The 23706-nt window shown below is 41.0% G+C and overlaps 1 protein-coding gene across 8 annotated transcripts in view; it reads left to right on the top strand.

Annotated features, from left to right (window-relative positions):
- The first annotated feature begins 7764 nt into the window (after positions 1 to 7764).
- ppp2r2d (protein phosphatase 2, regulatory subunit B, delta) overlaps positions 7765 to 23706 on the top strand; it is a 73430-nt gene continuing 57488 nt past the window's right edge. For 5 of the 8 annotated variants that reach the window (XM_078564902.1, XM_078564907.1, XM_078564901.1 and 2 more), the window contains exons 1-2: positions 7765 to 7996; positions 8183 to 8269. Coding sequence is in view for 3 of the 8 variants with exons in the window: in XM_078564906.1 (XP_078421032.1) it covers positions 7990 to 7996; positions 8183 to 8269 (94 nt within the window). In the remaining 5 variants the exon portion in view is untranslated. Of the gene's footprint in view, positions 7997 to 8182; positions 8270 to 13931; positions 14067 to 19757; positions 19873 to 23706 lie in introns of those variants that run through there. The other 3 variants (XM_078564903.1, XM_078564908.1, XM_078564904.1) reach the window with 2 other exon arrangements.

The raw sequence follows: 23706 nt of genomic DNA on the forward strand, positions 1-23706 counted from the left end.
CAAAAAGGGCGAGAGACAGAAAGCGGGAAACTACAGGCCAGTTAGCTTAACATCTGTCATAGGGAAATGTTAGAAGCTATTACTAAAGAAGTTATAGGAGGACACTTGGATAAGCTCAAGGTCATCAGGCAAAGTCACCATGGTTTTGTGAAAGGGAAATTGTGTTTAAGCAAATTATTGGAGTTTTTTGAGCAAGTAACATGTGCTGTAGATAAAGGTGGATGTACTGTACTTAGATTTCCAGAAGGCATTTGATAAAGTGCCACATCAAAGGTTACTGCAGAAAATAAAAGCTCATAGTATAAGGGTAACATATTGGCATGGATAGCAGATTGGCTGGCTAACAGGAAACAAAGAGTATGCATAAATGGGTCTTTTTCAGGTTGGTAAGATATAACAGGTGTGCCACAGGGATCAGTGCTGGGACCTCAACTGTTTACAATTTATATAGATGACTTGGATGAAAGGATGGATGGGATGGTTGCCAAACATGCTGATGACACAAAGACAGGTAGGAAAGTAAATTGTGAAGAGGGCATAAGGAGGCTACAAGAAGACATGAATAGCTTAAGTGAGTGAGAAAAGATCTGGCAAATGGAGTACAATGTGGGAAAATGTGAAATTGTCCTTTTAGGCAGGAAGAATAAAAGAGAAGCATATTATCTAAATGGTGAGAGATTGCAGAGCTCTGAGGTGCAGAGGGACCTGGGTGTCCTAGTGCATGAATCACAAAAGGCTAGTATGCAGATACAACAAGTAATTAGGAAAGCTAATAGAAAGTTATAATTTATTGCGAGGGGGATTGAGTATAAAAGTCAGGAGATTATGCTTCAGTTGTACAGGGCATTAGTAAGACCCCATTTGGAGTACTGTGTACAGACAGTATTGGTCACCTTATTTAAGGAAGGATGTAAATGCATTGAAGGCAATTCAGAGAAGGTTTACCAGACTAATACGTGGAATGGGTAGGTTGGCTTATGAGGAAAGGTTGGACAGACTAAGCTTGCATCCACTGGAGTTTATAAGAGTAAAAGGCAACTTGACAGAAACATATAAGATCCTGAGGTGTCTTGACAGATGTGGTTGTGGAGAAGATGTTTCCTCTTTTGAGAGTCTAGAACTAGGGGTCACTGTTTAAAGATAAGAGGTTGCTCATTTAAAACAGAGATGAGATGAAATTTTTTCACTCAGAGGGTCGCGAGTCTTTGGAACACTCTTCCTGAAAAGGTGGTGGAAGCAGAGCCTGAATATCTTTAAAGCAGAGGTGGATAGATTCTTGGTAAGCAAGGGGGTGAAAGGTTATCGGGGTAGGTGGGATGCAGATTTCAGATTACTATCAGATCAGCCATGATCTTATTAAATGGTGGAGCAGGCTCGAGGGGCTGAATGGCCTACTCCTGCTCCTTGTTCGTATATTCGTATGTTCATATCTCATTCACTGTTCTGTCAGGATAGTGGTAGGTTTTGGTGGTTCTGGTTCTTGTTGTTTCTTTGGAGGTTGGGCTGGCATTTGGGTATGGTTTCATCCGTTTCTTCCATTGCTTGATGTTAAACCACGCATGGTTGGTCTGGCTGGTTGTTGTTAGTCTTGATCATTTCTTGCGGGGTGGACGAAAATTGTATTTGTCTGCTTGGCAGTGCCTTTTCCTCTTCTTCTTCCATTTGGGCTACTGGGAAGCTCTCTGAGGCTGAGGAAGGGCATTCCTGTGGCAAGAAATAGCTTGAGTAGCATGCTCACCTCTGTTTTTTGTTGTTGATGGTATGAGACTGCTATGAGGTTCCAGCATCCCTTGTGGTTCTGGCACATTGGCTGGAAGTTGCCATATGTGCACAATGGTGTGTCTACCAACTGTACCATCATCATTGTTGGAGATAGAGGCTCCTCAGACTGTTGATCCTTCTCTGGTACCACTTCCACCAGAGGTGCTATGGTAATCTCGTATGCGGTAGGTTGGTCTGACGACTGGGGATATTCCAGGAACTGGAGTGATGATGGACAAACCTGCTGTGCAAAAAGAGAAGAGAGATCGCAGGTGAAATCAGAGTCTTTAGTGTTTGACGAGTCAGGACCATGCTGTTCTAGCTGGCTAACAACAGTGGTAGCCTTGACATCTTCTGCCGTCTGGAGGAGATTTAGGGCTACACAGGCATCCCTGCTCAGAACAGAGAAAGGCTAATTCCGGACAATGTACGTCAGCTCAAAAATCTATTTGTTGGCATAGCTCAGTGGTATGATCAGGCATATAACCGGGAGTCAGACTCCCCCTGCTCCATAAAGTGGAGTGTCCATCATTCAAATCCAAAGGCTTTGGAGCCATGGTTCTTTGTCTGACAGGACAGTCACACTGGCAACTGAATCCAATGTAAAATTTATTGGACGGCCATTTACCAGAATGTCAGCATTCCAAAATGAAGAGCCGCATTCTCTGATGTCACCCAAGAAGCATGAATGTATGTCTTCAGGGTTTTCAGTCTCGACCTTGTGGATTACCTTTGGGGTGTCTGTGTGGTGCTGGGCTTCTGACTTGCACAGTTTACAAAGTGTCCCTTTCGGTTGCAGTGGAAGCATTGAGCTCACAGGATACTGATCTTTCCTGTGAGCAAGCTTTGCACTGCAGCGCTGGTAATGTCGCTCTGCTGGGCAGTTCAGGGATTGCTTTCCTTGAATTGGATGGTCCCTGCATTTCTGTGGCCTGATATGGTGCACCGAGGGTTGGTTTCTGTCCCGCGTATTATTCTCTCCCCTCAGTACGGTCCTATGTTGTTCATGTAGCTCAGGCAGTCTAACTTGCTGGATTGCCTCATCTAGGATAAGATCATCTTTAACTTATAGGAGGTCAGAGAATTAATCATCTGCAAAACCACACAATTTTGCCTCGGCTGAGCTCAGACTTTAAGTCGTCATATTCACATTCTTCTGCCAGCCTGTAGAGATCATTTATGATGGAATCGACAGGTTACCTAGGCACTTGGACTCACCAATTAAATTTGGCTCTCTCCAATATTTTATTGGATCTCAAGTTGAAATAAACAGCAAAGGATTTTAAAACATCATAAAATTTGGCAGATGACCTTTCCAGTTTTAGGAAATTGGATGGTTTCAAGGTACCCAAAGTAGACAAAATTAATAATTAATTCAAATTCTTTGTTTTGTTTCTCTTTCCCAAGCCCACGAGTCATGTATTGAGACTCGGAGTTGGGGGTCGGGATTAGCGACGTGTTTCTTTCAAATGGTGCTTCTGACTCAATGAATACAAAGGGATTTCTCTGGACTGGCTGGCCTGAAACTTAAAAATGTTATCTCACCCTTGCAGACTGTGAGCTTTGCTTCCAGGCTCTTCTCTATCTTTCTGGTGAATTTTCTCTGCACCTGAAGCTTCAGTTGGGAGTTTGTTTCAGTTCAGAATCAATTGAAGGTGTGCTTTTTCTTAGCTCTTCTGCATTCTTGTGAGGATAAGGGTTTTTCATCCAGACGCTGCCACCATGAAAAATCCAGCTTCGGACACCATGATGTAGGCTTCATAGTTTTGCGTTTATTAACAGCAAGCCTCTATTGGCAACTCATAACTACATATTTACAGTAGAGGGTACAGGTATGGAGCTGACTCCATCCTAGGTCTTTACCTATCTCTGTCCATCTCTAGACTGACCTGGGCTCTGGGTCATGTGCCTTCTTACATCATTGTGTGGGCATTACTGTACTCAAGCCCACATTAACCTTGCATGTACCAGACTCTGCTACTACAGAGAATAGAAGGGGGAAATGAATGATAATGAAATGGAGAGGAAAGAAGACAGACTTTTATAGCAACACTATTGAGGGGCAAAGGTGGAGAAGCTGGGAACAGCGCATTGGATTGGTAGAAGAAGGAGTGTTAGTCATTTGGTAGTACAGAACTTGAGTATTGCTGAAAAGAGGCTCATGTTGTCGAAGCTTTTGCTCTTGTACTAGTCAGGACAACTTGCAAGAATACCACGTTGTAAAGGGAACAACAATTCATACTACATGAGAAGAGATTGCTGATTGGTTGGGAAGTGGACTCTGATTGGTAGAGGTGTTGCCATGGGGCATGCACCAGTTAACTGATAACTGACAGTTAGGCTTTGTTTAATTTCAAACCTGGCAGGTTGACTCTGATTGGTCAAGGCATTGCCCTGGGGAATGAACCAGGGAATGGCTGAGGCCTATTTTGTTTAGTTGAAAAAGATGCAATGTGTGTACATGTGCTAGAAGCTACATATATTAATACACAGGGCCTGTCCTTTGCGGATTGGTCAACTGCCACCATCCAGTCTCAGATAAAGCTGGAAATAGGCAGTAGGAGGAGGGGCTGGGTCAGGAAACAGATTTTTCAGACTTAATCCCACAAACCCAACTATTTTTTATAGTTTAAAATTCAGCTCAGTATGTCTATGAATTAGGTCTGGAGCAGACAAAGTAGGCCACAATTTAACCTATTCAAAACCCACCCATTTGCACAGAGTTAAAATTGGGCCCAATATCTGTGAACAGAGGCAGTGGGAGTTGATGTGGGAGAGTAGCTGATGTTATAATTGTGAGGTATAAAAATTGATAAAAATTAATCAGGATGCATTTTGTATAAAGCAAAAATTTATAGGAAAGAATGACCAGACCTTCTAGAAAAATAAATCAATATGGCACCTTCACCATTTGGAGTTCTGCTTCAGGCTCTCATAATTTTCTTCCAAAACAAGTCATGAATGTTCTGTGTACCTATTGCTTTTGTTTTAAAGCAGGGTGGCTGTACCTTCCTGTTTTCTGAGATGTTTCCATATGAGTTACTGTGTCCCAAACAATGTATTTAGAAGAGTCCCAGGTTCACAAAACTTTTCCCTGAATATCCTAACTTTTAATTTCTTGTTTTGGAATGTGTTTAATGAGGGGGTAGCACAAAGTTTATAGTCACCTTGGATAAAGGTGTCTGCTAAATAATAAATGTGTTAAACTGAAATATTGCAAACGTTTCTATTATTATTATTAGCTGTAACATAAATAGTGCAACACTATTGCAGTTGTTATTGTTACGACACTGACTGAATGCAATAGGACGCAGAACACAAGCAAGATTCATTCTGTGTGAAGTGAAAATGGCGTTGTCAAAAAGTGAAATCGCTGCTTTAATAACCAGCATCTAAAGAATTTTTCCAAATTTATGACCATCAGGAAAAGAAACATTGATATTGTGTTCAGTATGCCAGTCAGTATTTTCCATTTCGATTGGGGGTAGGACATCAATAAAAGAACATGAAGGTACCATTAAACATAAAGCTGCTCTTACAGTACACGCTAGTGCAGGTTCTATTACCAATCTTTTATCGCAAAGTTGAGCCAACACAGGCCAGGCCATATAAACATGTGGTAAAACTGATGCGCCTGAACTGTGTTACTGTATTATTTATGAACATTTGAATGTGCTTCAATGCTGTAATGTCACATCCGTGATAATTATATGCAATTTGTTTTGCATTTATGGTGTACATGTGCAACTGTTAAAGGTTGCAAGAAATTTTTGCCCTGCTGCACTGTGAAACTACATTTTCTATCCTGGCTGTTTTGTTGTGCTTCCATTCTGAGTGTTTCCAAACTGGTTTAGAAAATATGGTCACCTTATTCAAAAAAACACTGTAAAAAACATGTTTTCATCTGGACTGTTCTTGATTGCTAGCATTTTGGGGTCTCTGTCAGCTAGCTTTCAAAGTTGACATTCATATGTGGTTGATGCATTTGAGTATTGCAGAAAAAATAAACATGTCTAAGCTTTTTGACTTGCACTCATCAGGACACTTGCAAGAATACTAATATTAGGGGGAAAACAACATTTTATACTGCATGTGAAGAGACGGCTGATTGGTTGGCAAGTGGTGTTGCTATGGAGAATGCACCACTGATGGTGACTGACAGTTAAACGTCAAGCATTATTTGAAATTTAAATCAGGCAGCTTGACCATGATTGGACAAGGCATTGTCTTGAGGACTGAGTCAGCGAATGGCAGTCATTTATTTTGTTTAGCTGAAACAGGCACAATGTACATATTCTTTCTGTCTGCAAAGAACAGGGCCCTATGTATTAAGATATGTAGCTTCCAGCACATGCAAATGCGCCACACTATGAGCTCGACTGACAATCTTAAATTGGTTGTCAGTGTAATTCTTAGCACACTGAGGATTGTTTAGCAAATGTTGTCCAATCACAGAATCACATCTAATGTTGGACACTGTGTTTGAGTTTTGCAAGCACGGGCTGGTTGGGTAAAGTCTGTATCCTGCCCTTTGTGAATAGCGGCTGCAACATCCTGTTTGATACAATCCGGCAATCTTTGGGACGTACAGCCTACATACCTAGTATCACACTAGCATTGAAATTCATGTACCACATTACTCATTTGTGTATGCAGAATATCTTTTTGGCTTGTCGGCAGCATCCTGTTGGTGGCTGCATAGTAGCAGGTGAAACAGCTACTTCACTGGTCAATATACGCGTTGGGATTCTTACAGTTCCACAAGCTACAAGATTGGTCTTATCGGCAACCTTGTAAATAGGGCCCGAACCATTTGTTCACCATGCAAGCTTGATGCTGAAATTGGGCGCATCAAAGGCATTCTGCAGGATAATGGCTACCCTGATCATATCATTTCGCACTGTATATCACGCAAACTCATGAATGGGCCTCAGGCTGTCATTTTCGGCACTGAAAAGTGCCCAGTCTACCCCAGATTACCCTGGAAGGGCAAGGTATCTCAAAACTTTGAGCAACAGTTAAAGCTCACTGTACGTCCCAAAGACTCGCAGATCAGATCAAACAGCATGTCCCAGTTGCTGTTTGCATTGGACAGGGTACAGACCATACCCAACCAGCCCATGCTCACAGAACTCAAAACACCGTGTCCAACATTAGATGTGATTCCGCGATTGGACATTTGCTAAATATTCCTCAACGTGCTAAGAATGATGCTGACAATCAATTTAAGATTGTCAGTCAGGCTCACAATGTGGTGCATTTGCATGTACTGGAAGCTACATATCTTAATACACAGGGCCCTGTTCTTTGCAGACAGAAAGAATATGTACACACATTGGACAGCATCTGTGGAGAGAGAAACAGAGTTAACGTTTCGAGTCCGTATGACCCTCATACGGACTCAAAACGTTAACTCTGTTTCTCTTTCCACAGATGCTGTTAGATCTGCTGAGTTTTTCCAGCATTTCCTGTTTTTATTTCAGATTTCCAGCATCTGCAGTATTTTGCTTTTATGTGCAAACGTTGTGCCTGTTTCAGCTAAACAAAATGTGACATCATTCACTGACTCAGTCCTCAGGGCAATGCTTTGGCCAATCACAGTCAAGCTGCCTGGTTTAAATTTCAAACAATGCTTGGCAGTTAACTGCCAGTCACCATCAGTGGTGCAAATATGGCAACTCTACTTGCCAACCAATCAGCACTCTCTTCACATACAGTATAACTTTCTGTTTTCCCCTTTGTATAGGTACTCTTGTGAGGGTCCTGGTGAGTGGAAGATGAAAAGCCTCTTTTTTTCAGCAATACTCCCAAGTTCTGTACTACCAAACGACTATTTGTTGCATTTGTGGGGGTGGGGGAGACATATCCGGGGAAATTTTCTACAACATTTCCTCAGGAGATTGTGTTGGGTGCACGCCATGATGCAGTTGCCCAAGGGCTGCCTGTGTGCCCATAACTCTGTAGTGGCCCCTTTAAGAGCGGACTGCGCGCGCCGCCAGGCGGTGACGTCAGCGCATCATGCCGCCCGGCCATGTCCGCCATTTTGGCCTCTCGCTGACGGCCGGAGGGATCTGAAATCCTGCCCTCAGCTTCCAGGCCAAAAACAAAAAATATTTTTTTTTTTAAAAATCCTTTATCGCCCGGCTGGAATTACTGAGCCGCCGCTCGCCTCGTCCAGCCCGGCCCCGGGAGAGGGGCGGGAAGCTCACTGGGTTTGATCGGAAAGACATGGCGGGTAAGCGTGTGGGCCGGGGATGGGGGCCTCATGCCTTCCTTTCCTCAGGAGAGGAGAGGAGTGGAGAGGAGGGTGGAGAGGAGGAGGGAGGGGGAGGAGGGAGGGGGAGGGGGGGGGGGGGGTGGGATTCGGACGCTCCCACCCGGCTGCTTTAGCAACTGATTGAATGATTTTCTTTTTAAACAGGGGTTGGAGGTATTGGCAGCGGCGGTAACGACCTGCAGTGGTGTTTCTCCCAGGTGAAAGGTGCCGTCGACGAGGATGTGGCGGAGGGTGAGTGAGGAGTTGGTACTGCCGAGTTCGGGGTCGCTGTCAAAGGTCAGGGCGGAGCGGGAGCGGCTGCTCCGAGTGCCCTGTCTTTCCCCCTCCCCCCGGCATCTCTGCAGCCTCAGATAACACCGCCCAGAGGCTGCACACGCTCGGGAAGCTTCTTAATTTGTTAACATTAAACTGAATAAAAGTTCCTCGTCGGTGTGAGTGACGCAGATGTTGTGCGTCCGCCCTCAGTCCTGAGGATGATGTGGGGTGGGGGGATTGGAATATGACGCGCTCCTCCAGGTTACCTGCCTTTATAGTTCAAAGGGATAACGCTAAGAACAGATTTCCGGAGATCTGCTTACTCACATTAAAGACATCCAGCCACAAGTGTTTGAAGTAGGTCATAGTAAATATGTAGAATTTCTAGCACTTTTATGTAAGTGATTTGAAAGCAGATCCTATTCAAGAGTTTGAAACGTTTGCCTTATGAATTTCACGTTGAGGGAGCTATGCTTTTTTTAAAAAAAAACTCGATAATACCCTAATTAAAATGTGTTGTGTTAGAGAGAGTGCATTCAGCTAGTAGCAATCTCCTAAGTAAAAGCAGTGATGTGTTTTTAGCTTTTATATTTTTCAAAAAAAAATTTCATATATTTTAAATGTAGTTGTAATATGCATTGATCCATTATTGATGTGGTTAATGTGGATTCTAATGTTTTTACTGTTTTAATAATATTGTTTAAAAAAAGAGTCAACTCCCATTTTTTTTTGGCCAAAAACCTGCTGGTGAATAAGTACTTCAAATATTTCAAGCACATTGATCATGAACCTCAAGGATAGCATTCTGTTAATGCTACCATTCAAAACAATGAACAAGCTTCACTACATCTCCCTGCACAGTCAGCCAATCATTATCTGAAGTAAATATAACATTAGTCCCTGTATACACTCATAATCTAAATTAATTCTTTCAGAAGCAGGGATGATAATTCTCAAGTAATAAAGATGGGAGATAGTTTAATGGGCTAGGTTCATGTATATTGTGTCATGAGCATTATTTGTAATCTGGGTGAATTATTTGAAAGCTACAGATTTTTGTACTATCTTGAGAAATAAAATCCATAATACAGTTTTCTTTTCACTGTGGGACCTGGGTTTAAATCTACTACCAAAGGAAAGCCCTGTGACCATGCAATGGAAAATGTCAAAATTCATGCAGGGAGTATAGGATGCTCTTTTGATTGTTTGAAATAGAGTAAAAGGTTTTACTCTCAAGTTCATACTATACATGAGTTGGTAATTATTGTTGCTGTTTCGGTTGTTTGAAACAGAAAAATATAAAACTTCACTGAAAATAGATTTATGATTTACTTTCAACTCATAAAATAACTAAGTTGTGAACTGACATAAAGAATCCTGATTTGCATGATCTTCCGATTGATCATATGGAGTGATAATCCTGTACAGGAATTACAAATTAGTAATTCAGTTGAGGGGCTCAGATGTGGTAAACCGCAGAAACTTGTAGCACTAATTCACGAATGCCTTTGCACTCTTGGAGCAAATTACTATCATTAACTTGCTTCCTAGAATTTGATTTTATGCATTTTATATAATGTATGTATTTATCTCAAAGAGCTTACTCCCCATTACCTATTTTAAGATTGGTTGTTTTATGTGGAGAGTTTCAGATAGTTTTTGAAAGATGAAAGCTGAGTGAGCATTTGTTCTGAGGAGTATTACCTTTTGTATGTGTTTTGTTGCTAGCTTGAAAAAATACAAAATATAATTGCTTTGCCACTTTCTCTTTTCTATTGCAACCATTATTTGCTGCATGCATTGTGGCGCAACATGGTATTAAGTGAAGTGATATTAATAAGAATCATTGAGACTGAGGAAGATAAAACTTAATGAAGCTTAATTTTAAATATTTCTCTGCTAACCTATCCAATTCACTGATTATTATTAACTGTGAAAATTTGTGCCAGTTTAATATAAAAAATTATCTCCTGGTTTCAGGTGTGTTACTATAGAAATTAGAGAACTACAGTATACAGTATTAGGGCATGGCTGACAATCCTAAGCTCAGAGCAAGGCTTGTGTGATATACAGTGTTACAGCCATGAACATGTTTCCAGTAATTTTGTGTTATACACAACTTTATTGCAGTTTGTATCTTCAGTTATTGCTCTGCAACTGTTGCTATTTGGATGAGTTTCTATCCCTTGCATACTTCCAATAAATAGATGGTGCTTTTGCCGTATTTGAATCCACAGCTGCATGTAAGAATTTCCTTGCACCCCTAAATGGGCTCCATCCTGTGCCCAAATTCACATTCGAAATGGAGCAGTCACATGAGCTCCCTTTCCTTGATGTGTAGTTGAGGGATCTGTCAGGAGGTTCTCTACTACCTTCACTGGTCAATATATGTATTGGAATTCCTGCAGTTCCATGTGCTATAAGATTGGCCTTATCGGCAATCTTGTAAATAGGGCCCAAGCTATTTGCTCACCGTGCAAGCTTGATGCTGAAGTAGGACGCATCAAAGCTATCCTGTGAGATAATGGCTATCCTGATCAGATCGTTGCTCGCTGTGTATTGCACAAACCCATGAATTAGCCGAAAGCCGCCACTTTCAGTCCTGAAAGGTATCCAGACTACCTCAGATTACCCTGGAATGGTCAGATATCTCAAAAATTTGAGCAATAGGTGAAGCTAGCTGTTTCACACTGCTATTATGCAGTAACAGCACAAGTGGTGTTTGCCACTAATGGGATGCTGCTGTCAAGCTAAAAAGTAATTCTGCCTGTCACACAAAGGAGTAATGTGGCATATGAATTTCAGTATCGGTGTGATGTTAGGTATATAGGCCGTACTTCCCAAAGACTGGTGGATTGTATCAAATAGCATGTCCCTTTGACTGCTTGTAACAGGCAAGGTATCGACTGTACCCAACCAGCCTGTGCTGGCAAAACTCAAAACAGTGTCCGACGTTAGAAGTGATTCCGAGATTGGACAATATTTGCTAAACAATCCTGAATGTGCTAAGAATTATACTGATAACCAATTTAAGATTATCAGTTGGGCTTACAGTGCGGTGTACTTAATGCGTGCTAGAAGCTACATATATTAATACACAGGGCCCTGTTCTTTGCAGACAGGAAGAAAATGTACACATTGCGCCTGTTTTTAGCTGAACAAAATTGGTGACAGCCATTCTCTGGTTTATTCTCAAGAGCAATGCCTTGACCAATCAAAGTCAACCTGCCTGATTTGAATTTAACTCACCTGCCTGATTTGAATTTAACAGACAAGTTAACTGTCAAGCTTTGGTTATCAGTTGCCCCATGGCAACACCTCTACCAATCAGAGTCCACTTGCCAACCAATCAGCACTCTCTTCTCATGCAGTATAAATTATTCCCTTTGTAATTTGGTATTCTTGTGAATTGTCCTGATGAGTGCAAAACGAAAAGCTTCGGCATGTCTTTCCAGCAATTCTCAAGTTCTGTACTACCAGATGACTTTTTATTTTACTGTGTTCTGCCAAGAGGAAAAGCTGAATTTTAAATAAGATTGCAGTGCAGTCAATGGGCAGGAAGAAAATATACCAAAATATACCAAATTTGATTTCTTGAGCTTGTACTCTTCAGTATCTGAAAGATATGAATATCTAGTGTAAGAAAGAACTTACATTTGTATAGTATTTTTCACATCCTCAAAAGTGTTGCAAGCTGCTACACAGATCAGAGGCTGGGTATTCTGTGGCAAATAATTCACCTTCTGACTCCCCAGAGCCTCTCCACCATGTATAAAGCACAAGGCAAAAGTGTAATGGAATGCTGTCCATATGCCTGGACGAGTGCTGCTCCAACAACACTGAAGAAACTATCCAGAGCAAAGCAGCCCACTTGATTGACACCCCATCCATCACCTTAAACATTCACTCCCTTCACCAACGGCACGCAGAGGCTGCAGTGTGTACCATCTACAAGACAATCTGCAACAACTCGCCAAACTCCCTTCAACAGCACCTTCAGAACCTGTGACCTTCACCACATAGGACAGGCACATGGAAACACAGCCAACTACAAGTTCCCTCCAAGCCACACTATCCTGACCAGTGTTGCCCCTATGCTCCCGTGCTGTTGATGTGCAGCAATCTGGAAAGCAGAACTTGGGACACCCGCAAGCCATTCCATGTAAGTCCAAGTTGTCTGCCCAAAAGTTCTAAAGGCACCTTTGCACATCCAAGAAATCCTGACGCGAAAATATATTGACAAATAATTGTCTTGCCAGTGACACCCACACCTCATGAACATATTTCTTTTTAAATCAGCCTTATAAGCAAAATAGTAACCAGTTTACCCACAGCAAGAACCCCAAATAACACAGGATTGATTCAGCTAATCTATTTTGAGACATTAGCTGAGGGATTAATTAAGTAAATGTCCCAAGTGCATTCTGGATATGCTCCCTAATTTTAAAAAAGATGAAAACTAAAGGGTTGTCATACTTGTCTATCTTGTGTTTAGGTGACAGTGCCACGTGCATGATCAGGTTGCTGATGAAATTTTCCATCTGAACAGTATGCAAAAGGTCAGACTTTGACTTCTCTGCATGAGCAGAATATATATATATCCAGATGTTCTATTTTCCATGTCCAGGGGAAACTGGGTTCAGTGTATTCCACGCCCCCCGAAGGCCAGGAAAAGTGATGCTTGATGGTTTAACTGTTTATCTCATTGCTGTTTGTGGGCCCATGTTATAAGCAAATTAGTTACTCTGTTTGCCCATATAACTGTGACACTTTTATTGTGATTATATAGTGACTTGGGGCACCTTAAAAATAAGGAAGGTGCAACGTAGATGTTTGTGCTTATTAAATAAATTAAAAATTGGGATTTTTGAAATGCTGAGGGATGCTGATGTCAGGCATCCCCTGTGCAAGCAATGTTCAGGAGTGTGATGGAATACTCTCCACTTGCCTGGATGAGCACAGCTCCAACAACACGCGAAGCTTGACAACATCCAGGACAAAGCAGCCTGCTTGATTGGCACCCCTTCCACAACTGTTCACCACTGACGAACAGTGACAGCAGTCTGTACCATCTACAAGATGCACTGCAGAAGCTGCACCAAGGCTCCTTAGGCAGTACCTTCCAAACCCACGACCACTACCATCTAAAAGGATAAGGGCAGCAGACGCATGAAAACACCACCACCTGGAAGTTTCCCTCTGAGCCACTCACCATCCTGACTTGGAAATATATCACCATTCCTTCACTGTCATTGGGTCAAAATCCTAGAACTCCCGCCCTAACAGCACTGTGGTTGTACATACACCACATGGACTGCAGCAGTTCAGGAAGGCAATTGGGGATGGGCAATAAATGCTAGCCTAGCTAGTGACGTCCACACTCTGTAAATTAATTATATTTGAAAAATTCTGACGTGGTTTCTGTTTCTGAGCTTGGACATAAAGCTAGTCACTCTGGCTGTAATCAGGTCAGATCATGGAGACCAATCACTGTTGTATGTGTTTTATCAGTTAGTCAGAAATAGTTCTAAAATTCAAGTTCTGGTTTGTTTTGAAATAATTTGGGCGATTAAAACATTAGCTGAAAATAAATAAATCTGGAACATTCTTCACATTGTATGCTCATCCTGTCACATAGCATCCTGGGAATTATAAGCACAGGTGAATTTGGTAACGCTCTCTTCAGATAACAGAATAATAGCTCTAAGAAGAAGATGAGCTTCAAGCCCAGATTTTTGCCAGCAACTCAGACTTTTGAGCAAAAGCACTAAAGGTACTGCGATGCAAGATATAGCCTTGTAAGTGAGATGTGAATATAATTAGGTGCAGGAATAGACTCTATGGTCTCTCGAGCCTGCTCCACTTTTCAGTGCGATAGTGGCTGATCTTCTGGCCTCAGCTCCAGAGTCCTACCCACTTCCCATATCCTTGATTCCCTGAGATCAAAAATCTATCAATCTCAGCCTTTAATATACTATCTTTGCTATACTGTCTCCAAGGCAAGTATATCCTTCCTTTATATATGGAACCCAAAGCTGCGCACAGTACTGCAGGTGTGGTCTCTCCAAAGCACTATATAGCTTGCCTACTTGTGTAAAAATCTTTACTTGTGTAAAATGTAATTTTGAGAAAACAAATTGTTAAACCTTATTAAACTGTCGAGGTTTCCCCTTGAACTTTTGCAGTTGCCGATTATATTGCTTTCATAATGCTGCTAAGCAGGCATTTCAGAATTTCACCTATGATGATTAAACAAGACCATGTAATTTTAGCATGGTGTTACACTTTGAACTACATCCCTATTCATATTGAAGACCATTTCCACCTCTGCAACATTGGCCACCCCTCTACGTACTACTTTATCACTGAAGCTGAAACTCATATATGCCTTCATCACCTGAAACTCCTACAGCACTCTTTGCTGTCTTCCAAATTATCATTATTCACAAACTCCCATATGCCCCACTTGCTATGACCAGCACAAAGTTGTACTTGCTCATCTCCCCAGTTCTTCTTGATCTGCACTGGTTCACTACCTTTGGTTCTGTGCACTACACTCCTTTATTTTGTTTCACCCTGCCGTGATTCTGACCTGCCTTTCACGCAATGTCACTCTGCTCACGACTCTCTACTCCTAGCGCGTGCTTTGATTGCTCGACATTCGAGTCTCTAGGCATTGGTTCTTTGAAACCCACTTAAATTGCCAGTCCCTTGACTGTGAATAGACCTTTCCTAACCACTTGTGGTAAAATAAAAAGCACTTGCTCCTTATCGGCCTCCTCACTGTTGCGGTTCCGATGTCTATCCCACTGTCATCACCATGTGAAAGGAGGGCTTGCTCTGGTACCCAAAAATGCCTCAAGAGTTGGATGCCTTGTTCAAGCGAACAACTTTGATTGCGAGCTTTGTCTTTAATTAGATCTTTCCACCTTATTCCCTGACTTCATATTTCCTTAATCGCATTGTCATATGCCTCTGTCTCTTCTCCACCCTCCCGCCCCCCCCACCTCACCTCCTCTTTGATTAGATCTTTCATATAACTCTTTGCCTTGTAGACAAGCTTCTCTCAAGTTTTCACAGCTTAAGTTTTTTATGCCAAGTATGCCATGATCCCCATTTGTCGGTCTCCCCTTACATTGAGCATGATGCAAGCCTCTTCCATCTTCTCCAACAGACAGCTGTCAGATGCAAATCTTCTAGCTGCCCTGCAATCAACAGCCAAGCTGTTTGTGCTTGTGATGAGATGCCCAATGTCTTTGTGATAACCAGTGGGGTAAAGCAAGGATACGTTGTGGCTCCCCAACTCTTCAATCTCTTTGTAAGCTTAAGGAAGCCATCAGAGATATGTATCAATATTGGATTCTGTTCAGCGAAGCTCTTCAACCTCCAGACTGCGTGCCTCCACCAAAGTCAGAGGCAGTAATCGGAGAGCTGTATGCAGATGACTCTGCCCTAGCTGCCCATGAGAGGGAAGCTATTCAGACTTTGGCAAACAAATTCTCAAGTGCTGCCAAAGGCTTTGATCTTCAAATCGGAAGCTATGTTTCAGCTTGCACCAGGCACAAGCTATGAAGCACCACACATTGATTGCACCAGTTTCAAGATTGTAGAAAAATCCTCATCCCTTGGTAGTTTGCTCTCAGGGATGCCACTATTAATGAAGATATTAGTATATGCATCCAGAAATTAAGATCTGCTTATGGTTGACTCCATGATTGTGTCTGGAAGTGGCATGGCATTAGGCTGTAGACTGCAATCAAATTTTATCACACCATTCTCTTTAGCACCCTCCTGAATGGCGCAGAATCGTGGTTCTATTATAGGCATCCCATCAATGCTCTGGATCACTTCCACCAGAGACCCCTGTGTTTCATCATGAGAAGCAATGGCAGGGCAAATTATAAACAGTGAGGTCCACCTTCACGCTGGGTTCAACAGCATGGAAACCACTCTCCAGAAAATTCAACTTGGATGGGCAGGCCTTGTCTCATGGATGACAACAAAATGTCCAAGCAGGTCTTCAATGGGAAACTGTCTCAGGACAAACAACATCAAGGTAGTCACTGAAAATGATAAGTACACCCTAAAGCAGAGCCTTACAAACTGCTGCATTGCAGACCACCTCTCTTGGGAAATCACTGTAGCCGAGTGACCCATGTGGAAGCAAACATTGAAATCTTGGTTCAGTGTCCTTCAAGGACAATCTACACCTAGTTCGCAATATCCAACATGCCAGATGTTGCGCAGCTGCAGAAGCTTCCCAAGCATCAGAAACAACATGAATTGCCAGATTTGTGGACATCCATGCTGATCTCGCATTGCTCTCTTCAGTCTTGAGAGGCCCCACGGTAGACAGTCCACTTACTCAAATAACGAGTAGTCTAAGCTGTAGGCCCATCATCAACATCACTTTTACTCGAGTGTTTCCCTTAGTCTTGATTCTCCTTGTGAGATTCAGCAGATCATTTGGTGTGTGTTTATGTATTTTATTGCGTTCCACTTATTTATAGCTTTCTTTAAAAATGGACAGTTTAGAATTTAAACCACAAACTGCAGAATTTAATTTAAAAAAAATTAATCTTGATTTACTCGGTCACTAAGTGTTCGCTTTTGATAGCCCCTAAATGTTGTAAACACCCTTTTGTCAGATGGTGCAACTTCTGACTCAGCATAAGTAATGCCACGGCAGAGCTATTACACTAAGTTTTTCATATGGTGGGCAGTTCCTGTCCACTTAATCCTCACTTTCCAATTTTTTGACTTTAATGCTTTATAAAGGAAACGGTTTTTGAACATTTGATAAAATCTGCCTGGATATTGTACTGTAACTGCAATCAACCAGGTTTTTCATTTATTTTCTTTCACCCAATTTATGTTCCGAGGCCCCAAACCAAGTCAAATTTAAACTGTTTAATCTTTTAAATAGTTTAATTAAAGTGCAGCCTCTGGCCCTCAAACCCCACCCCACACCCACTCCTCATGGCTGTGTGCGTGTTTCATCCTTCCTGTTCACCAGGCTATTTACTGATCTTTGCTGGTTTTCCACTGGAAAACAAGCATTGCATTCCTTTCTACTCTGGCTGGTCTGGTCAGGAGCTAGTTTAGAAGGATGTGAATGATAAAGCTTCACGCTGTTCTGAATCCTTGAAAAAATGGCCTTATTCTGGATTGTCATGCTTTCAATATTTTTAATTTAAGTTAAAGCACAACTAAAATTAGCCAGTTAAACTGCATTGACTATCAAGAGTCAATACGTGTGGTATAGAGGTGGCCAACTGTTCAAAGCTCGAGCTAGAGGAAAAATAGCATCTGACTAAGCTGCGAGTATTCTGAGGCTTTTCCTTTGCAGATCGGATCCTGGGAGTTAACAGCGGAAGTGGATCACTTGTTGAAATGGTTACGTTTGTAAGCACTGCTGATAGTACAGAATCATGCATCTGGTGTTCTTTATCTTAAAATATATCCCAGTGTAGATATGTTCAGTATGGATAATCTCACTTGTCACTTTAATACCTATTAGTTTCCAAAAATTACAATAATTCAGCAATCAATACGAAATAAAACATGTGGCATATGACTCAACAGTGGGTAATGACAAAATGCTTTTGCATTTGTATAAGTGCCAGTTTCAGTTTAAGCTTTTCACTGGCATTCCCGATCATCCCACCAAAAAATGTTAATCAGAAACTGATTATGATTTTAGCTGATTTTGGCAGTTTTTCTCTCGCGTGTACGCACTCTTGCGCATGAATAATTGCTATTTATTGAAGGTATGGACCTTTCCATTATCTGCCAGCTCAGCAGACTATTTGTTCATGGGGCATCACAGCCATATCCAAACCTGAACTTACCTGACCACACATGTACACTTCCATGAGAAATGAATCCTGGTAAGTTGTTCCTTCCATGATTAAGGTTAGTTGTAACACTGTCTTGGCTGAGATCAGCTAACTCGGCGCACACTGGGATTGAATTTGGTAATATTCCTGACCTTGGTCTCAATTACTTACTGGACAAAGTCACAGAGCATGGAAGGAGTTTGTGACAATTACATGTTCTATTTTAAAGGATATTTAGCCAGATCATTTGGTATAAATCGAAGCAAGTTAGGTGAATATATTTGTGAGAGGTTTTGTCATTAAAATTTGTTTCTGCTGTAGTCTTCTAAAATGACAGCACATTAGCTGCCAACTGTGGACAAACAGAGAATTTTTGAATGTGATTACACTTTCAACTTTACTCCAGTCCTGAATGAGTATCCTGGTACACATTTGAAGAAGGCAGTTTTGTCTACTTGAAACAGTAAATATACATATGTTTGAATTAATGGGTTCATATAAATAACCATTACAAACAGCATTCACATTTGCATTTGAGTGAGTTTTGAAGCGTGAAGCAAGATGGTTAGAAAAATTGCATTCAAACTTAATGTGAACAATTGTAAATTGATAGGGATTTTCCTATACAAAGTACATGCAGAAAGTTTGACTTTGTACATAATACAGTTAGCAGATTACAGAATGTTACAGTAGTCAAATAATTCAGTTCAGGAATTACTTATTAATACTTTTCTGGAATTACGACAATATTCAAGTATTGAAAATTCCCAGTATTCAACAGTCTCACAATTAGCCTTGTCGTTTTGATTCTCTGTTCAGGCTTTGATTAGATACTTTCAAATAGCTCTGAATTTACTCTCAACACATTAACAAACTCAACCTCTCTAGATCATTAATTTACTTTGGGAAGATGCATATGTTTTAGCCGTACAGGTACCAACTCATTGCTTTGTTTCCCCATTGAACACTACATAGGTATAATGGTTTTTGCAACTTAAATCATTGTTGAAATTTCAGCAAGTAAAGCTATTCTGCACTATGTTTAATTTCTCTCTGAACTGCTGATAGGTTTCCACATGTTTATTGCTGTTGCACGTTTAGTTTCTTGCAGCCTGGAGCTTCTTCAGTATTTTTCTTGGGTTTTTTGGCACATCTTATGTGCTGTTGTTCTTTCACAGCATCTAAGTTTTTGTGACATATTCTGACCGTTGAACACCTTCCTTTTTCATTAAAATTTAGTTATGTCTTGCTGAATAGTGCATAAATTATGTAAGTGCCTGAGGGGAAAAATTGGAAATTCAATAAAGCTAATATAACAGATTATATTTGGATCAGATATAGATCCTGTGTAATTGATCAGAGATTAATCATCCTTTAAGTCATAAGCAACTGTTTGATATTTTCATTTTGTGTTTTGTTTCTGTTCTCCACTTCTTAACTTAAAATGGGTTCTCAAAGATATCATCCTGAATGGTTTCTATTTTTACTCTGCTTGAAGTACAGCAGGGAGGGAATTTGACGTTGTCTTCGGAGATTATATGGCCTTGATTTTTAAAAAAAATTCTCATCCTTGTTTTCAAATCTCTTGATGGCCTTGCCTTGCCTCTCCTTATTTCTAACCTCAGATATCTGTGCTGCTGCAATTCTGGCTTCTGGAAAGTCCCTGGCTTTAATTGCACCATTTGGTGGTGAGTAGCTGAAGGAGCCTGAATCGTAACACTTTTTCCAAAAACACAGCATGTAAGTCATTTGTGCAAGAGCATTTGTTCAAATGATCTTACATTGTAACAAGTCTCCTTCTATTGCAGTAGAATTGTAGAAGCCAATGACTTATTAATGAATACCACACGTAACTCAAACCCTTTTGGCCAACGAACTTGCTGTATCACTTAGAATGTACAGCACAGAAACAAATAATTTGGCCCCTGGTCCTTGCTGGCATATATCCTCCACACAGGCCTTTTCCCACCTCTCTTCATCTAACCCTATCAGCATAACTTTCTGTTCCTTTCTCTCATGCATCTGTTATTCACCTCGACTATTCCATATTGTGGAGAATTCCGTATTCTGACCAATCTGAGTGAAGAAATGCCTGCTGAATTCCTAATTTGGTTTCTTGGTGACTTTTTAAAAATCAATTCATGGGATATGGGTGTTAATGATAAGGCCAGCGTTTATTGCCCGTCCCTAATTGCCTTTGAGAAGATGGCCCCTAGGCTTATTTTTAGCTTACCAGCTTCCATTAAGTACACTAAACAGCTTTGCAAAAAGTGCAACACATTCTGATAGGACAGAATGCAGTAGTTTGGGGAAAAAGATTGTATTCGGAGTTTATTATTAATATTTATTTTTGTTTTTTTACCAACGTTGGCTGGCTGGACCAAATGGCCTGTTTCTGTGCCATATATCCTATGTATTTTGACTCTTTCTGCGTGACCAAGTTATGGGGCTGGGATCTTTTGCCAGAATTCTGAATTGCCATTTTTGTAACTAGCCACTGGAAGCTCTGGAAGCTCGAATGATGTACACCAGTTGTTCTTATTGTCTAGTTGGCACTTGTGGCTGAAATTGGCTTGCTGTATGAATGTGTAAAAGCTGCCACTCCATCATGCAACTATTGCTGATTTTCACATGCAGATTTAAAAACTCACTTTCAAATATGTTAAATAGCAATTCTTGTGTGTGTGTGTTTTTTAAATTGTCATTTAGAATTTCTATCTTTGTGTGGTATAGTAGAGACTAAAAATTGAGCTGATCAAAGCTGAGCATTATTATACAAATAGCAAATTTATTTCCCATGGGACTGAAGTGATAACCACTGACCAGTACTACATAGGAAGTAGCTTAAAACTGCTTATATCAGAATTTTTAAAAAATGCTTCTGACTGAAGCCTGATGTACAATAAAGTCTGAGTGTCCCAAGTGGCTGCAATGTTGTCCGTTGCCCCCCTGCCCCCACTGATTTTGCTGTTAAAGGGGAAGCAACAAAATCCTGGCTGGTCTGGTGCATACAACCTTTATTTGATTAAATGTTGTACAACATCTTGTAAGAAGGGTGAATAAAGTACAGTCTTGTTTTTTAAATTTAAAGAAAAATAATCACAGCTCATGGGTTCCCTACGTGGTGAAAAATGGAGATTCAAAACACCTTGCTTTGGTGCATCTAGGTTTTTGAACCCTCCATTCCTTCAAAATGTTCAAAACTTGCTCATGCATGACACATCACAGCGCATTTTTTTGTTGAGCTATCGGGAAAATAGACTTTATTCCTTCCTTACCCTTTGCTAACACCAACAAATAAGTGGAAACAGTCAAATCGATTCTTAAGCATGTTGACCATTAAGTGCATTCAGATTTGAGTGGTGAAAGTCTCTGGTTCAAATGCATTGCAACTTATGTAGCACCATTCTGCTAATTGCATTTGCAGGTCCTGATGTTAATGTATTTTATAAGGTAATTTTTGTTAGGATTTTAGTGCTTCTACCTTTAATATGTATTGGTTATCTTCTGACTAGTCACTTTTAAAAAAAAAAAGTATTCATTTTAGTCAACCTGTGAATGTTTAAATAAGTTGCACATGGTGACAGCACCAACACAGAGTTTAGAGGCTGGATGATCAATGAACCAAGGAACATTGATGTAATTCAGGCCCTATTTTAAAGTAATATGTTATTTACCATATACATATTCATAATAAACTACCAATGTGGAAGAAGATAGCAGGGCTGAAGAGGAGGATGCTGCCAATTTCACAGTAAATGAACATGTAGTAGAGAAAGTTGGATGAAAATAGACAGAGGAGGCACTTTAAAGGTTGGCAATGCTTAAAAGTAGAAAAGTCACTTGTTTTGGTTGAGATGCAACCTAGATTATCAAGGGAAGTAAGGGTAGAAATTGCAGGGCTCTCGCCACAATCTTCAAACCCTCCTTAGTTATAGGAGTGGTGCCGAGGGCTGGAGAATTGCAAATGGCAATCCTGTTCAAAGAAACAGAAAAAGATAAACCCAGCGATTACTAGCCAATCATAATGGTGGAGAAACTTTAAGGGACATTGATCTGGGCCAGAATTACTTGGCACTTGGAAAATTGTGGGTTCATAAATAAAGCCAGCACAGATTTGGTATATGCAAATTGTTCTGATTCTCAGCTGAGGTTACCCCTGGACAAGCCTGATCCCAGGGTGGAACCCAGCTTGATAGACCCTAACTTTTATTTGTTTGTATAGATATGTGGAGAGAGGCTACTGAACAGAGTCACTGGAGTCAGCTAATGAACTTTTACAAAAGCATAAAACATTTATTAAACAAGAAAAGATGAACTCTATTACAATACTCCTCCACCCACGATTATATCTTTACAAATATATACAGATTTGTAGGGATAACAAGTTTCTAAAGCTATCTTATACTCTAAATGTTTACAGTAAGTATAGTCCATGTAAACCAATTGGCGACCTGTGGTCAGACACACCACACCCTCTGAAACCGAGTGACTTGCCACCCCAGACAGATGCTATGGATCTCTCTTCAGCTTCCCCCAGACACTTGTCACACCGTGAGCCAACTAGTCTAACTGAACTCTGTCTTTCACGTGAGGGTTTCCAATCTCCACTTTCAAAGAACTTGCCTTGGAATCTTCTCCCAAAACAACGCTTTCTCTCACCTCCAGGGTTTCGAACTCTCCTTCCGATGTTCCTCTCCCCTAGGTCACGACATGCATTCGAACTGTCTTCCAAACACTCCCTCTCACCGACTCAGCCGTCAGTAGTAAAGCACTGCTCCACATGCCCATAGTGAAAATTACAGACCTTCAGTTGTCCCTTTTGGACCTTCTGGCCCTTCACTTTAAATCTGCTTCCTTTAAGCTTGGAACCTTCCTCTCTGCTCCTTCCTTTCACTTCCACAGAACAGGATCTTTCCCAGGTTCCTGTTCTTCCTTTGACTAGAAGGTCTTCTTGGGACTTTCTCCTGTTCCACTCCCCTGGATTTGGGACTTCTTTCTTTAGCTTAGAACTTGCTATCTGTCCCCTTTGCTCCAGTCTCTCTCTGGCAGCTACTTTCAACCAACTTGAGCTTGGAATTGGCTGTCTGAGCCTTCTAAGCTGCTTCTGCCTGGCAGCTGTCTTCAAAACCAGTTGAACTCAAACAGCTCCCAAATCAAAGCGTTATTTCTAGTTTCTGTGTGCGGGCATGTGTGTGGGAGGGGCCTTCCTCTCTGGTCCCCTGTTGCTAGGCAACAGCCCAGTTTTTCTACTCTTGCTTAACTTCTCTTACAGTCATAAACTCTCATTAGAAATGCAAGCACCTTTTAAAGTGAAACTAAAACTCAACTTGACCTTTCTTAACACAGATACAGAAATACAAATCAAACTTAAACATTAAAGCTAAAACTCATTCCTAACACCCACAAATACAAATATAAGTTACTTAAACTATCTCTATTTCCTAACAATCATGTTTGTTACTTCAAAGAAATCAATAAAGTTAGACAGGGGGTGTGTGAAGATAGAGCAGTTATTGTTGTGTATATGGCTTTCAAAAAGTGTTTGCTAAAGTACAACACAATGGACTTGTT

The sequence above is a fragment of the Cetorhinus maximus genome, chromosome 20, assembly GCF_964194155.1.
Source record: "Cetorhinus maximus chromosome 20, sCetMax3.hap1.1, whole genome shotgun sequence".
Classification (NCBI taxonomy): domain Eukaryota; kingdom Metazoa; phylum Chordata; class Chondrichthyes; order Lamniformes; family Cetorhinidae; genus Cetorhinus; species Cetorhinus maximus.